This window comes from Lathyrus oleraceus, chromosome 6, assembly GCF_024323335.1.
Source record: "Lathyrus oleraceus cultivar Zhongwan6 chromosome 6, CAAS_Psat_ZW6_1.0, whole genome shotgun sequence".
NCBI lineage: Eukaryota > Viridiplantae > Streptophyta > Magnoliopsida > Fabales > Fabaceae > Lathyrus > Lathyrus oleraceus.
In genome coordinates, this window is record NC_066584.1 from 514,331,332 (window position 1) to 514,349,545 (window position 18,214).

At 35.8% G+C, this 18,214-nt stretch overlaps 2 protein-coding genes across 2 annotated transcripts; one reads left to right on the plus strand and one right to left on the minus strand.

The window, feature by feature from the left end:
* The first annotated feature begins 1,612 nt into the window (after window positions 1-1,612).
* LOC127092946 (transketolase, chloroplastic) lies at window positions 1,613-5,578 on the plus strand. The gene is made up of 7 exons (XM_051031837.1): window positions 1,613-2,388; window positions 2,881-2,971; window positions 3,086-3,191; window positions 3,311-3,593; window positions 3,801-3,949; window positions 4,031-4,184; window positions 4,408-5,578. The coding sequence occupies exons 1-7, from the start codon at window positions 1,921-1,923 to the stop codon at window positions 5,374-5,376; spliced, it is 2,220 nt and encodes a 739-aa protein (XP_050887794.1). The 5' UTR covers window positions 1,613-1,920; the 3' UTR covers window positions 5,377-5,578.
* A 179-nt stretch (window positions 5,579-5,757) lies between these two features.
* On the minus strand, window positions 5,758-8,308 carry LOC127096505 (protein trichome birefringence). Its single transcript, XM_051035066.1, has 5 exons — window positions 7,056-8,308; window positions 6,745-6,937; window positions 6,467-6,660; window positions 6,205-6,363; window positions 5,758-6,106 (listed from the first exon to the last, which is right to left on the minus strand). Exons 1-5 carry the CDS (start codon window positions 8,306-8,308, stop codon window positions 5,758-5,760), a joined length of 2,148 nt encoding a protein of 715 aa, XP_050891023.1.
* Between the last annotated feature and the right edge of the window lie 9,906 nt (window positions 8,309-18,214).

Sequence of the window (18,214 nt, forward strand, 5' to 3'; positions counted from 1 at the left end):
TTATGTATAGAGAAAATAAACACACATAGAGCTTTTGTTCGTTATTGTGTGATAAACTAGTTGTACTAAATACTTGTGTTATTTTGCTTTCTTAGAAGCAATCTTGTAAACACATTCTTATAATCTCATTGTTTGAGTTGTATTCCTTGAGTGACTAGGGTTTAGTTAGATATACTCGAGAAGACATTGGCAAGTAGTCTTTGTGTGTCTGTAATCAGTTTGGTTATAGTGGATTAAGTATTTGTTGATAAGGAAAAATCACCTTGACGTGTGGACTAGAGGTAGCTTAATTAACAACAAACTAGTATAAAAATAATTGTGTTATTTATTCTTGTTCGTGCTTACTGTTTAATTGTGTTGGGTTTAAAAAGCTTTCATTTTTAAGAAACTCAATTCAAACCCCCATTTCTTATGTTTCTTGCTACCTTCAAATTCTATTTTTTTGCCTTTGCTTTGGATTTAGAAACAAATGTACTTCTAGTTTTGCAAAAAATGAACTTGTTGAGAATGAAATGGTGACTTAGACCATGGTAACAAAGTTGCATTGGTCAAATAAAAGGAAAGCTTCACGTGTTGTGAAGTTCACGACCCAAACTCCCAAAAGACCTTAATTTAAACCACCTAAAAAGAAAAAAACACCTTGGTTTCTTATCAAAGAAACCTCCATGTTTGAATTTATGCAAAACCGAATGAAACTGAACTCACTAGTCATATGGACTAAGTAAAACTAAAATGAAAGAAATAAACCAAGGCAACAACTAATGAATGACTACCAAGTGGACTCAAACCAAAGTAACTTCACTAAGTTAGACCCTAATTGAGATATGTACAACCAAACTCAAGTAAACTCTACCCTCAAAGGCAACAAAACCCTAAATCAAATACCTGAACTGAGAAAGCCAATATGTGATGAGTATGTGACAAAAACCTCCACTATAGGATAAAAGCTTATGCAAAATTAGGGTGTGACAGGTTCTTGATAACTACATCAAATCAAAGAAAAATTATCTCAAGCCTCATTGGTCAAAGATATGAAGTTTCAGTCATAATGCTAGACATTGGTGAATCGAGCAAAGGAACTTAGAAACTTGAAGTTATGATCTAAAATCTCGAAGGCTTGAAGGTGTAAAATGTGAAAGCTCGCATAGTCACGAGCTTAGAGTTTTTCCTAGTCTTGATCAATTTATTGTAAAAGGAAAAAGTGTAAGCCTCAAGATAGTAATGCAATCACACACACGCAGTTTTTTTTCAAACTTCTTCTCTTTTGTTAAAACCTTTTAAAATCAATCCGAGCAAGTGCTTGATTGATTGAAAGCTTGCTTAATCAATTATGAAGGTCAAAATACACTTCCTTATCGATTAAAAGATCTTTTTAATCAATTAAGTCAAATTACAACACCTCCTAATCAATTAATAAGAATAATCAATTAAGTGACATAATTTTTCAAATTTTACTCAAATTATAGTAATTGTGATCACCGCCCGGTGCAACACAAGAATGACACTAGAATTATCATAAAGTTAAGTTTAACTCTCCTAGTCACCTATCTCTCTCTTTAAAAACAAATTTTGTCTCTTTTTCTTTATCCTTCACTCTTAAGAGTAGTATCCTTCACTCTTAAGAGTAGTAATGATCCCTCTTCATGAAACTATCTCCTATTACTACTAAAGTAATGTTTAGAGGACCAAAACTAAAAAGAGAAAAAGAAGATCCGAATATCCTAATAATATTATTTAATTAAAAAAAAAAGTAGAAAATAGTATAGAATAGATGATGAAATGGATTGAGAGGTTGATAAGTTAGAAGGAGATAACATATCTACACCTCACACCACCAACCATTCCAATTTTTTTCCTTCTATATTCTCTCCATCCTCTTATCCATCATCACTCAAAACACTCACTTCTTCACTTCACACTATGGCTTCTTCTCTGCATCTCTCTCAAGCACTTCTCGCACGTGCCGTTTACCTCAATTCCGATCGTACTTCCTCCCTCTCCTCCACCTCCTCCCTCTCCTTCCCCTCTCTCAAACCCAAACCGGCCACCTCCATTTCCTCCACCGGTTCACGTCGTCGTACAGCATCAACAACAACCGTCCGTGCAACCGCCGAAACACTCGACAAAACCACTGAAGTTTCTCTTGTTGAGAAATCAGTTAACACCATTCGGTTCCTCGCTATTGATGCTGTTGAAAAAGCTAATTCGGGTCACCCCGGTTTACCCATGGGTTGTGCTCCAATGGGGCATATTCTATACGATGAAATCATGAGATATAACCCCAAGAATCCTTCTTGGTTTAACCGTGATCGCTTTGTTTTGTCTGCCGGACACGGTTGTATGCTTCAGTATGCTCTTCTTCATCTTGCTGGTTATGACAGTGTCAAGGTTGCTTTTCTTACCTTTTCTCTTTCAGTTTAATTTCATTGAATATTTGAATGAATCACACTGTTTTACTCTTTATATTTGTAGGATTATGTAATTTAGTCATGAAATTAGCTTCATTTCTAAATATTGTTTATTAAAGTTGAAATTTTTTGAGGGTTAGGTCATTCAGTTATGAAGTTAGCATAATTTGGAAATAGTGTATATGATAGTTGAAGATATTTGATTATTTTTATATTATTGGGTTGATTGGTTTAGTAAGGTGAAAATTGTTCGTGATTGGTTATGTGATTGATAGAGTATTTTCGATTGAGAGTTATTTTGTCAGTTTTGATGATTGAATTGCTTGATTCCAACGGTTTTATGACTATATTGATGATTTGCTTGAATTCATACGTGATTTTTCGTTGTGGTAATGGGAATATAGTTGTTGGATTGGATTTTTATGCATTGATTGAACTGAGTTTGTTGTGTTTGGTTTGAATAAAATAATAGGATGAAGATTTGAAGCAGTTTCGACAATGGGGAAGCAAAACTCCTGGACATCCTGAGAATTTTGAGACTTATGGAATTGAAGTCACCACAGGTTTCATACAATAATTATACTAATAATGTTGTGTCTCTTTTGTTTATGTTACCGCGAGTCTTTTTTTGCTTCTTCTGTAATGAGTTTCAAATATCCTTGTATTTTTGTTGTTAGGTCCTCTGGGTCAGGGTATTGCCAATGGTGTTGGATTAGCACTTGCTGAGAAACATTTGGCTGCACGGTTTAACAAGCCTGACAGTGAGATTGTCGACCATTACACGTGAGATAACTAATTACATCTTGTTAGATGTTGATCTATACTTGCTTGCACTTGTGAATTGGTGTTTTCCTAATTGGTAACGACATTTATATTTTGTTTTTGTTTTTGGTCGGCTCTAGGTATGTTATATTGGGTGATGGTTGTCAAATGGAAGGAATTTCAAATGAAGCATGCTCACTTGCTGGACATTGGGGTCTTGGGAAGCTTATTGCGTTTTATGATGATAACCACATTTCCATTGACGGTGACACTGAAATTGCATTCACTGAGAATGTTGATCAACGTTTCGAGGCACTTGGATGGCATGTGATTTGGGTTAAAAACGGAAATACCGGTTATGATGAAATTCGTGCAGCCATTAAGGAAGCAAAGGCTGTCACAGACAAACCTACTTTGATTAAGGTTAGTGACATGAAATGGAGATTCAAGTAAGTGGATTTATCCAATCCGTCATATATATGAGTTGATTATACTAGTTGAAGTGACATAATGTGATTGCTTTGGGTGAAAATAAACCTCCTTATTCTTAGGTATTGTTTTATCGGTTTTATTTGGCTTTGAGGCTGGTCATATGGTAATATTTCGTTAATTTTGATTACTATTTCACAGGTAACCACTACCATTGGATTTGGTTCTCCAAACAAGGCAAATTCCTACAGTGTTCACGGAGCCGCATTGGGTTCTAAAGAAGTGGACGCTACAAGGCAGAACCTTGGATGGCCATATGAGCCTTTCCATGTCCCAGAAGATGTTAAAAAGTATGAATGGATGCATTAGTTATAGCTTTGTTTTACTGATATTTTCATGATCTTGAATGTAACTTGCTTAGCATTCCTTAGGCATTGGAGTCGCCATACCCCTGAGGGTGCTGCACATGAAGCTGAGTGGAATGCTAAGTTTGCTGAGTATGAGAAGAAATACAAAGAGGAAGCTGCAGAGCTAAAGGCTATTATTAATCGCGAATTACCCGCTGATTGGGAGAAAGCACTTCCGGTAAGCATAGTGTCACACTTGTTGGTTTCTTTTGATTATGTCTTAAGGTATCTCCTTAGTAGTTGCATGATAACCAATTCAAGTTCATAGTGAATGTATGCTCTTCACCTTTATAATCCTACTTTTCAATTTTGATTGCCTTCAAACTTTTGAACTAAATAAAACCTTCCATAAACCATTTGTGGAATATTGATCATACTTCCAATTTGATTTCAACTTTCAGACGTACACTCCAGAAACCCCTGCCGACGCTACAAGAAATTTGTCACAAGCAAATCTAAATGCCCTGGCTAAGGTTCTTCCTGGTCTTATTGGTGGTAGTGCAGATCTTGCCTCTTCCAACATGACCTTGTTGAAATCGTTTGGAGATTTCCAAAAGGCTACTCCAGAAGAGCGCAATGTTCGGTTTGGTGTTAGGGAACACGCAATGGGAGCAATCTGCAATGGTATTGCTCTTCATAGCCCTGGATTCATTCCATACTGTGCAACTTTCTTTGTCTTCACTGACTACATGAGAGCTGCCATAAGGATTTCTGCCTTGTGTGAAGCCGGAGTTATTTATGTTATGACCCATGATTCAATTGGACTTGGAGAGGACGGGCCAACTCATCAGCCAATAGAGCACCTTGCAAGTTTCCGAGCAATGCCAAATGTTTTGATGCTTCGTCCAGCTGATGGTAATGAAACTGCTGGATCATACAGAGTTGCCGTGCTTAACCCGAAGAGACCCTCAATTCTTGCCCTTTCTCGGCAAAAGTTGCCCAACCTTCCAGGAACTTCTATTGAAGGTGTAGAAAAGGGAGGCTACACCATTTCAGACAACTCATCAAATAACGAACCTAATGTTATTTTGATCGGAACTGGTTCTGAGTTGGAAATTGCTGCGGCTGCCGCCGATGATCTAAGGAAAGAAGGAAAAACGGTAAGAGTTGTTTCTTTTGTTAGCTGGGAACTTTTTGATGATCAGTCAGACGAATACAAGGAGAGTGTTCTCCCTGCTTCAGTTACTGCTAGAGTCAGCATTGAGGCAGGATCAACTTTCGGTTGGCATAAGATTGTTGGAAGCAAGGGAAAAACCATAGGCATTGATCGGTTCGGAGCAAGTGCTCCAGCAGGAAAAATATACAAGGAGTTTGGAATAACCAAGGAAGCCGTTATCTCTGCCGCCAAAGAAGTTTCACGGAACAATTGATTTGGTTTTAAAATAGATACTGAGATTTCTTTTTCTGCTAAGCCAAAATAAGGATGAATAGGTTGCTCTCGCTTATGATTCTCAAAAGAGCAACATAGATCAAATGATGAGATGAATTAAGGAAGTTGTATGAATTTGTAAAAACTATTTTGGCTTGTGAATTACAACAATGATGTAGTTGAATTCAGTGATTCTCACTCTACCACTTTTCTATCTCTGCACTAATTTGGCTACTATGAACAATTATATCTTTCTCAAAAAAATTCTCTAGAAGATCTAGTCTAAAATAACACAACCCGACGATTCGATTTATGAGCTGATTAAATCACAAATATATTATGAAGCCTGTTCTGAATTATAACAATGTATCAAAAATCAAGTTCAATGATTTCCCTGGTTTGTTTTCAACCTTTGTAAAAGGTGAACATACACTAATTCATTCCACAAGTCTGGAACACCAGGAAGACACCAATGGCTACAATCCTGATGGGTGAGCATAGATCTTTTGGTCTCCTCAGTCATATTGGTGAATCTGAACAAGGAGGGGTGAGCATCAACTCTGTAATCCGTCATTCTCGTGATGTTCAGGTAAAACACCGGAGTCTTCATTCCCGCAATTACCGATTCAATTGTCTTCATCATTGAAGAAGGATTCTCTGGTAAATCAGACTCGTCTTTCATTGGTTCTGTAATATTCTCGCATTGACCACCAGAATTCCACTCCCCTCCCCTATAGCAGAATCAAAGAGGATTGATTATACAGAATCCTAAATCCAATTATTTACTAAACAAAAACCTTAAACAAGTTAAATGTTTATTTATTTTTACCTGAAATGAGAAGGGGAATAGCCTCTAAAGAAAACTGTAGTTTTCTTAGGATCAACATGAGTATCCACCCAATGTGACCATGTCAATAAAGCTTTATTAATTGCTTCATCAACATCCATTTGTCCATAAACATAGTTTCCTTCTTGATAATATTCCTTCCTGCAATTTTTTCGAAAAAATTTCCGTCTGAATTTTCCTTATTCCGGCCGATAAATCTACTAGAGTAATTTTCATTTGCAAGTAAGGGGGAAAAAAGCATTACCCTTCTCTTACTTTCTCATGAGTCCACCAATGACCTGTGTTGAAGATCAAAACATCAGCATTTTTGTACTTATCATAATAGTTCTCAACCAAATCAAGACGAAGCGTCTCTTTTTTCGATCCTTTCTGGGTTGGAATCTCCCACTCTTGAACAAGAAACGGCGAACGGAAGAACTCAATGGAACAATTGTAATCCTGTTCAACGGTTAACAAAAAAGAACAATTTCAGTCTGTCATTTTTCTAGTTCAATGAAATGGAATAACATACTACAGACATACTTGGAAGATAAACGAGTAGGAATCCTCCGTTCGAAACTCTTGTCTACCAGAGGCTTCGAAAATCCTGCTCTTATTTTCCACTGAATTACTAAGAACACACACCATAGACTCCCACATGTTCCTATTGAGGGAATCGCCGACAAAAACTAAACGTTTTCCCGTCAGTAACTCCAACATGTCACTAGCATTGAACCTGCAGAACATGTACATGCTTGTACCAGTGAAACAGAAGCAAAATGTACAAGCAAAACAAACACAGCTCATCTCTCTCAAGCAAAGAGAGGGAGAGACAGAGAGAGAGAGAGAAATACCTTGGCATGTTGCAATTCTTAGGCTGCCACCTGAACTTCTCAAACAAATTATCAGTTCTACCATTGAGAAAACAGTCAAAAGGCTCATCGATATTAGGACAAGACCCGGCTTTGTAAAGTGGATATGAATCATCAAAAACCCATGACCCTTCATACATATTACAATTCTTGGTCAATTCTACCAAATGTTGTTGATCACTTTGCACCACATTTGGTGAAGGCATAGGTGCAAAAGACTTCTTTTGTTGGGGTTTAATCGTCGTAGCACCAATCGGGGGATGCGCCTTACGATGTTTTTTACTTCGCTTTGGTGCTAAACCAGAACCTTCTTTTCTAGAAATTTGAGATGGAGACGGAGAATTTACGGTCCTACGATCCACTAATCCATCATTTTCTTTTCTAGAAATTTGAGATGGAGACGGAGAATTTACAGTCCTATGATCCAGTAATCCATCATCTTCTTTTCTAGAAGTTTGAGATGGAGAAGGAGAAGCTACAGTCCTACGATCCAGTAATCCATCATCTTCTTTTCTAGAAGTTTGAGATGGAGAAGGAGAAGCTACAGTCCTACGATCCAGTAATCCATCATTTTCTTTTCTAGAAATTTGAGATGGTGACGGAGAACCTACAGTCCTATGATCCAGTAATTCATCATCTTCTTTTCTAGAAATTTGAGATGGAGAAGGAGAAGCTACAGTCCTATGATCCAGTAATCCATCATTTTCTTTTCTAGAAATTTGAGATGGAAACGGAGAACCTACAATCCTATGATTCAGTAATCCATCATCTTCTTTTCTAGAAGTTTGAAATGGATAAGGAGAAGCTACAATCCTATGATCCAGTAATCCATCATCTTCTTTTCTAGAAATTTGAGATGGAGACGGAGAATCTACAATCCTATGATCCAGTAATCCATCATCTTCTTTTCTAGAAGTTTGAGATGGAGAAGGAGAAGCTACAATCCTATGATCCAGTAATCCATTATCTTTAGGAGAAGTTTTATCATGAGTAGGGCTATATTGAGGTGGATAAGAAGGAGGTTGAGAAGAATTATCGGTAAAAATGTGAGCAATAACTTTAGTAAAATGATATCTACGTGAAGTAGGATGAAAAGTATTTACAAGAACAAGCATGAATAAAATAGAAGCTAAAGTGAAAGCATAAGTAAAAGTTATAGCTCCTCCTCTTGAAGGAAAGATGCGAACCGAGTCGTTTCTTGCCAACAATCGGTTCCTTGCCGGAGAATCCACCATTATTAACAATGTAATTTTTCTACTACTTTTATTTACATGATAATAAGTATTATTTACAAGAAGATGAGATGATAGGTAGAGGGAGAGGAAAAGAAAATGCATGCATGATGCATGGGAGAGATGATGATAGTTGAAGTTGAAATGGTATTTTTGGTATGAAGTTGGGAAAGAGAGAAGAAAAAGGAGGGAACGGAAGATTTTTTATGTATAAGCCGTTTTTTTAGTTTTGTTTGTATGCATATAGAGCATCCCACAAATCTAGGTGCACATCATTGCCAAACATTTTTCTCATTTGTTTAAGTTACAACAATTGTAAAAAAAATTATTCAGTCGTCTAATAAAAAACCATCAATTTATTAAATCATATAAATAGTTTTAAAATATCAAAATGATTCGGTAGAATTTACGTTGATTGAACGACGAAATTGTATCTTCAATTTTCTCATAATTATGATACAAAGACAATTTTATTTTTTATGATAAAGTTATAAAAACACCATAAAAACCCATTATGTTCTAACTTAAAATATTGACATGTATTTTTTTTATGTTTAATTTTTTTCTTTTTACTTCTCTTCTTTTCATTTAATACTTTTAGTTATTCTCATTGTGCAAAATAAATATTTATTAGTAATAGATTAATTTAATTTTATATATTTTTATATAAAAAAAATAAAATTGTATTTTTTTATGTGTACAAAATTCATAATTTTTTCACTTTTGTTTACCTTTATTTATTATTAACTTTATGACTCTTACTTTCTTTTATTTAGTTAAGGTTTCGTGTACTTTGTTAGTTAATTATTTGGGTCTCAAATATATATATATATATATATATATATATATATATATATATATATATATATATATATATATATATAATATATATATATATATATATATATATATATATATATATATATATATATATATATATATATATATATATATATATATATATATATATATATTGATGAGAGGCTAAGCCTAATATTTAGTTTCATGTCATTCTACATTCTACATTTTGTATTATGATATCAGAAGTATGAAAAATTAGAAGATTTTTTTTTCTACATTTTTTTATCTCTTCCTTTAAGCTTCAACAATGGAGGTTGATCATGATGACACCTCTGTCACACAAAATATATCACACAAAATAACAACAGCAAGAACACAAGCAATAATTCCGTAAAGAACCCAACCCATTATCAATCCAGTCCCTACTACATTCATCTTGGAGAAAATCCTAGTGCAATTCTTGTTTCGTTGACATTATCAGAGAACAATTATGAGTCTTGGACTCGTTCGCTGAAAAGAGCTCTCTTGGAAAGAATAAGATCAAATTCATCAATGGAAAACACATTGCCCCTAAGAAAGATAGTCCTCTCTTTGATGTGTGGGAAAGATGCAACAACATCGTCCTTGCTTGGATCTCTGCATCCCTTTCTTCCGACATTTCCCAAAGCATAATTTACGTTCAGAATGCTACCCAACTATGGATCGATATGCAAAATAGGTTCGCCAAGAGCGGTCACTTTCATTTGTCAGATCTTTTACAACACATTCATTCCATCGGGAAAGGTGACAAATCGGTTACTACTTTCTTTAATAAGTTAAAAACTCTTTTGGGAAGATTTAGAAACTCTTAGGATTCTTCCAAATTTCTCATGTGGAACCAATACAACCATCAAGAAGCAACATGACATAGAGTATGTGATTTATTTCTTGAAAGGTTTGAATGATTAATTCAAACATGTTAAATTACATATATTAATGCTTAAACCTCTCCCTGATGTCACCAAAGTCTTCTCATCCATCTTGCAGCAAGAAAGACAACTATAAAAGATTCTCATGACCAACACCAACTCATCTTCCAAGATTCTCATGACCAACACCAACTCATCTTCAGATAATGGTCGCTTCCTTCACAAAAAGGGCAAAGGTCGAGGTAAACCAAATTTTCAAGTTAAATCTTCATCCAACTACAAAGTCTATCCTTTCTATGGTAAAACTAGGCACATCCTTAATTCTTGCTACTTCAAACATGGACTTTCCACAGGCTTCAATTTCAAATATAAGTTTAGCTCATATAATAATGTTGATACAAGTGACGAGGCTTAGTCTCCACCTACAAATCATGTTGATCAATCTCCCAAAAAGTGGACATCACTCCTGGTATGTATGACAAGCTCATAGCCTAGATCAACAAAACTGAATTTGCATATCACTATGATTCTCACATCATCAATGCATCCTCTTCAGGTTTGAGCCACCCATTTATTAATGTCACGAGTTTTTTTTAAACCATAAGTGGATTATTGACATAGGAGTCGCTGACCACATTTGTTTTTCTCTTAAACTCTTTTATTCTCATCACATTATCTCCCATTTTGTCATCAAATTACTTAATGGACCTCATATCTCATAAAAAAAATCAGGAATCGTTAAATTGAATAATAATTTAACTTTATACAATGTGCTTTATGTTCCTACATTTAATTGCAATCTCATTTTTGCATGCCAATTATCTTCCAATAACACATTGATCAATTATAAATCTCCTTATGAGCTCATTCATCAACCATCACCTAAATGCATAAATCTTAAAGTCTTTGGTTATTTGGTCTTTGCTTCCACCCTTGTCCAAGGACGCCAGAAGTTTAATCCTCGTGGCACAAAATATGTCTTTCTTGGGTTTAGGCAAGGAATCAAAGGCTACATTGTTATGACTCTCAACACAAGAGAGATTTGTATCTCTAGGAATGTTCAGTTTTAGGAAAATGTTTTTCCTTTCTTTATGCCATATGCCATAACAAATCCTCAACATAACAAAATTCTTTACACTCCAACATATCAATCCACTTATCCAACATCTTCTGACCATATCAATCCCCCTCACCTCAATTTATCCTTATACCAACATGATTTGACTCATCGCCCTCTCCTACTCAAAATAGCAATCAACCTACTCAAAATTCTCAACATATAACACTCCACCTTCACCTCATGTTACCACAAAAACTCATCTCATTATCTCAAGAATATCTAATAGAACTATACACAAGCCTAAAAGGTTTGAAGATTTTGTTTGTAATAATATACCAGCCTCTCCATATACCAATATTTCCACACCAGCTTACCCTATTCAAAACCACCTCAACACCTCTCCTGTTCCTGCTTCTTACAACACTTACATCTCTAACATCACCTCTCAAGTTGAACTTATCTCATACAAACAAGCTTCTCAAGAAAACAGCTGGAAACAAGCCATGCAAATTGAACTACAAGCCTTACAAGACAACAATACTTGGACCATGACTACCTTCCACCTAACAAGAAACCTATAGGGTGTAAGTGGGTCTATAAAATTAAGAGACATGATAATGGTTCAGTTGAGAGACACAAAGCATGTCTGGTGGCTAAGGGATATACACAAACTGAGGGCATTGACTACAGAAACATTTTTTCTCCTATTGCTAAAATGACAACTACCAGACTTCTATTAGCCACTATTGTTTCTAGAAATTGGCATCTCATTCAGCTTGATGTCAACAATGAATTTCTTCATGGGGATCTTCATGAAGAATTTTACACGACCCTCCTTCTGGCTTTATTCAATCTGCTCCTAACCAAGTTTGCAAACTGCAAAATCCATTTATGGATTAAAACAAGCCAGCAGGAAATGGTTTGCTAAGTTCTTATCTCTATTTCTTTCCTTCCACTACAAGCAATCTCAAGCAGATCATTCTCTTTTCACCAAAATTCACGAGCATAAATTAATTTTTTTTACTTATTTATGTCGATGACCTCATTATCTCAGGAAATGATATTCATGAAATACAAAGCTTGAAATCTCAACTTGATCATAATTTCAAAAGCAAAGACCTTGGAAATCTGCAATTTTTTCTTGGTATTGAAGTTGTTCGATCATCTCAAGGTATCATCATTTTCCAACACAAATATGCTCTTGAGTTATTACATGACACATGCCTCTTAGCTGTTAAGCTTGTTCCCATACCCATGACACAATCCCACAAGATCACTACCAATGATATTTCATCTCCCACTGATCCGATAACTTATAGAAGGCTCATTAGAAGGTTGATATACTTGTGCACCACATGACCCGACATTAGTTTCTTTGTCCAACAAATGAGTCAGTTCATGTCCTCCCCAACCATTATGCACCTACAAGCTGCTTATAGGATTCTCAAATACATCAAACTCTCTCCTTTTCAGGGATTTTTTCCATCAACATCCTCTCTTCAACTCAAAGCATTTAGTGACTCTGACTGGGCTTCAAGCAGTGAGACACAGAGATCTATCACCGAATTCTGCATTTTCTTAGGAGATTCTCTAGTTTCCTTGAAATATAAAAAGCAAGTCAGCATTTCTAGATCTTCCTACAAGACTGAGTATCATTCTCTCGCTTCCACATTATGTGAGCTACAATGGCTCACTTACGTGTTACACGATCTACATGTCAATTTCACAACACATGCGCTTCTCTATGGTGACAATCAATTTCTTTCCTTATTGTTGCGAATGCTTCATTCCATAAAAGAACTAAACATATTGAAATCATTTTACGTGAGAAACTCCTTGCAAAATTTTCTAGTTACTTCCCATTCCAACCTCAACACAATTGGGTGATGCTTTCACTAAGCCACTTGATCCTCATCTTTTCTCGTTAATCTTATCCAAGTTTGGAATATCCATCAATTAGACTCCAGCTTGGGGGATGCTACTAAACTATATGACTTTTACTTTCTGTTAGTTAGTTAGGGTTTTATGTAGCTTGTTAGTTAGTTACTTGGGTCTTGCCTTATGCTTCACAATTTTACCATCCAACCTTTATTTCAGCTTGTAAACCCATTTCACATCAATTGGCTTTTTGATTTACTTTTCGACAAGCTCCCAAGTATTGTTCTTCTCGATTTCCCTGAGTTATTTTTTCATGGCAGCTAACTAATTAGAATCATTCATGGCTTGATCTAAATTGAATGGTTCTGCTTCATCCATCATCATCGCTTCTTCTATTAAGTCACCATCTGCATCGACTGCTTGATTTGGAAATCTCTCATATCCAACTAGCCTTGTCGGCTTAGTTCTTGTTCTACTCAATCTCCTAACATTTTGCTCAAGTGGTTCTTTATTTCGATTGGTTGTGACTTTAATTTGTTGGTATTCATCAAGCACAATTATGACTGTTTCATGCTCTTGCCGAATTGACCTTTGACTCCAATCCCACCCTTTGCTTTCATTAACTAGAACATCTCTATTGATCACAAGTTTATCATTATTTGGTGAATACAACTTGTATGCACCAGTTGAATGATAATGTATAAGCACCATAGTCTGACTTCGATCATTTATCTTCTTTCTCAATTATTCAGGTACATGCCTGAAGCACATTGATCCAAACACTCTAAGATGACTAACATTCAACTTCAAACTTGTCCAAATCCGCATAAGGAGTCCTCTCGAGCATCTCCTTGGTTGGTCATCTACTTAGAATGTATAGTGTTGTCGAAGCTATCTTCACCCAAAACTATATTTGGCATATCTTTAGCATTCAACATGCTCCTAGACATGTTCAATATGCTTCGATACTTCCTCTCAACTATACCATTATTCTGAGGTGTATATGGTGCAATCACTCCATGCTCTATGATAACAGTTCTTCATTGCATATATTTAGTCGAAGAATGGGAGAAAAACAAGTGAAAGTCAAGCAAATATGAAAAAGAATGACCAAAGAATGAGAAAAAATAATTAAGTGTGTAAATTGTGAACTTAATGAAAATTTGGGTGAAAAAGGAGCAAAAAGAGGGTACAGCTTCGGAAATAATTACATCCACCATTGTGAACGTGATAGGGCATTTAAAGATGCATCACACGCGTGATGCAAGGTATCACGCGTGCGATGGTCACTTTTGTGGGATTTTTATGAGGCGTTCTGGTCCATTCTGAAGCATTTAAAAGAGGAATTTTTGAACTTTCACAAGGGTTACGATTTTGGGAGATTGAAGCACGAATTAGAGAGCACAAGTGGTGATTTTGGGAGCATTTGAAGTCATTGGAGGTCATCTCTTCAAAGGAATTCTACGTTATCTCCGTCTATCAACAATTATGCTATTTTTAATTGCATTCTGAGTAGTTATATCCTTCTAGGTTAGGTTGTGTTAGGATGGACCTATTTCTATTTTGTTGGATTCTATGTTGATTTGACCATTGTATGAACCTACTGATCTATAAGCTTATTCAATTTCTTCTTGTTCGTAATGCTTTTTATGTGAGATACTCTTTTAATCTGATTTTGGGAACATATGGAATATTGACCATTAGTCTATGTGTTGGACCTAGGGCAATTGTTGTACTTACGTTGGTTGAATAGGGATAGGAAACCCTTGAGTAATGGCATAGAGAATTAACGTTCTATACATCACCTAACCAAGCTTACGCTAGCGGACTAGGGATAGAAAGCTCAAAGTAGTGGTTAGTGAGTTATTTCATGAGGGATCGGCTATAACGGTTTTGTTAATTCACTGTGGGGTTATAGTGATTAGATCATTCATACAAGACATTAAACATCAATAATAGAGGAATAAGGGATTCTACAACACAACCTGACCGCTTTCATGACATTGTTTACTCATTTATTTACTTTTCACACTGAAACTCAAAGACCACCCTTTTTACTAGTTTTTATACATTACACACATTTTGTCTTGCTTGGAGGCAGTCCCTGTTGATTCGATCTTTTTTATTACTTCGACATTATTGGTACACTTGCCAAGAAGTCATCAAGTTTTTGGCGTCGTTGCCGGGGACCGTTGATTTTTCTACAAGGCAACATTTGTGCAATTGTTTTTATTTTTAGTATTTTAAATTTTTGTTTTATTTTCTTATTTATTATAGTGCTAATGAGGTATTTTATGTTTGTGTATGCGTAGTTCAGAATCAACATTAATTCCATTGTATCCAGAAATTGAAAGAACCGCACGTGCTTTCAGAAAAGCAGTTAGAGAAGCAGCTCTGGACGGAGGAATACTAGAAGAAGAGCAAATATCAAGTTCTTCTGACTCTGAAGAAGAAGTCATGGCAGCTGCACAACCTCTAACTAACTGTAAACGAACTAATGAAGGACATGTTTCTAGGGGGTCTGTACTGGGAGTTCCTACTAGCTTTGATATTAAAAATTATGTACTTTCAAGTTTGAGAAAAAATTCGTTTGATGGGAACGCGATTAGAGACCCATAGGCGCATCTTGCACGATTCTATGAAACAACTCCAATGTGCAAACCAATCGATGTCACTGAAGATCATGTTAAATTGAGGATGTTTGGGTTCTCACTGATTGGAAGGGCGAAAGATTGGTTAGTTTTCCTTCCGAATGGAACAATCCGAACTTGGAAGGAATTGGAGGATAGATTTCTTGAAAGATTTTTTACTACCACTCAGTTTACTGAGCGCTGAGCAGAAATTGTCAATTTTGAGCAGTAGGAAGTTGAGTCACTTTATGACGCTTGGAAAAGATTTAAACCTTTGTTTTGCAGATGCCCAAATCATAACATGAATAATATGGAGCAGATGCAAAACTTCATCAAAGGTCTCAAGAGTCAAACTCACATGTTATTGGATGCTTTCATGGGAGGTACTATCCGCCAAATGACCGAAGCACAAACGAAAGACCTCATTGAGAAGATGTGTATGTATGAGTACCGCTCGAGAAGTGAAAGGTGAGTCAAACTTGAAACTATTGGCACACCTAAATGTATATTACCTCTTGATACCCATAATGCTCTTTTAGTTCAAATTGAATTGTTGAATAAAAGGCTAGCTAGAAGCAACTTAGGTAGAGCTAATGGGAGCCAGGTACAAACACTTAGGCGTGATTTATGTGTAGGGAACATGCGAATGGAAGGTGTTCGTTGGAAGGGACAAGTGAGGAGGTCCAGTTTGCTAATTTCCAAAAGAACCACCTGTATTCCAACACATATAATCCGGGTTTGAAAGATCACCCAAATTTCCGTTACAATAATAATCAGAATTCCAATGCCAGTCAAGGTATGCAACAAAGCTAACAAGCTTTGTTTCAAAAGAAGTTGTCACAACTAAAAGAGACCTTGCAAAATTTCATTAAAGTCACTCAAAGTATCTTTGAGCAGGTAACTAGAAACCATGAAATTTTGAGCAGAAACCGTGATGCGTCAATTAATAATTTGGAGACTCAGATTGGTCAACTATCCAAACAAATAACTGCTTTGCCAAGCTCTAGTGGAAGATTAACTGGTAACATCATTGATAATCCTAAGAATGAAACATGCAAGGTTGTGGATACAGATTTTGGGGTAGTTACTAGAAAGGATAAAGTTGAAAGAGTTCAAGAGGATGGAATTCAAAACAAGGAACATGGAATTTAAAAGGAGGAGAGTGAGAATCAAGGTGACGAAGAGGAAAGAAGAGTCACCCTTGATCAATTTATAGATAAATATTCTCCTTGAAAGAGAACAAAGGAGAAAATCTTGAATGAACTAAACCCACATTTATCAGATTACATAAAACCACTATTTTCCCTCATTAAGAAGAAACGAATACATAAGGACGATACTGGAATGTTTGAGAAATTTAAAGAGGTGTTGACACAACTTCAAGTAAGTATCTCTTTTCATGAAACTTTAGAATTAATTTCCAAGTTTTCTAAGTTTATGCAGGTATTGCTGAAAGGTGGAAAGCAAAGATTGACTAAAGGATAGGTCAACATGACAGAAAAAGAGGAGGTGGAAGAACCGTCGGAAGTTCCACCAAAGATGAAGGATCCAGGGGAGTTTAATATCACTTGCACCATTTGGGGGATGAAAATTCCACATGCTTTATGTGACTTAGGATCGAGCATCAATGTCATGTCGCTGAGCAAATTTAAGGAATTGGAGATAGGAGAGATCATACTGAGCAACATGACACTTACTTTGGTTGATTCATTTGTGACTCGTCCGCTTGGTATTGTACAAGATGGGCTAGTTAATATCGATGATTTGACCTTCCCTGATGACTTTGTGGTGATTGACATGAAAAAGGATTCAGAAGGGTAGTGATTCTCAGGTGCCCATTCTTGGCAACCGGGAAGGCAACAATAGATGTGGAGAAGAAAAAAAAGAGTTTTCATCGACATGAGGGTATCTCTTACGCCAAACGTATTTTGAGCATTAAGCGTCAAGCTATTGACGGAAAAGAAGTGTTGGATGGGAGGCAACTAATCATTTTTAATTAGTTTTTTTTTCAATTTTTTTTTTATTCAAGACCATCCACAAGAGAAATTAGCTGCTCAAGAATAATCCTTCCATGAAGATCCATGTTGTCTTTAATGATCAAGTTTGTAGCTGTTTTGTTTCTTTCAAATTGCAAGTTTAGCACTTTAGCATTAAACAGATGATCCAAATGAAACTTTATCATCACAATTGCAACTAGCAACTTGTAGGCAAATGATGAGAAAAGAATCAACAGACTTGTACTCAACCTACATATACCTCATCTAGTAAGGTTTGAGCCAAATATTTCTATTGCTCACTTTTCTTTCTTTATTAGGGTATCCATGCATTATTATCTTATCTAGTTTAATCTATTTTTGATTTAGTTATCTGGTTTGACCAACACACATTGAGGCAATCTTTTGTTTATAACTTTAAGCCTTTTAAAACCATCCTATAGTAATAGGTATATCCATTGCTAACCACTTTGAGCCTAAGCCTTTCTTTCGGTGACGTGGCCTAAAATTCTTAGTCATATTACTTGAAAGATCTTTTCTTTCCATCCTATCTTTGGATTTAGGTAGAAGTATAGTTCTTAAAGTATAGTAAAAAGATTAAGTTTGGGGTTGCTCTTGGAAGTGAGCAAATTTTTAAG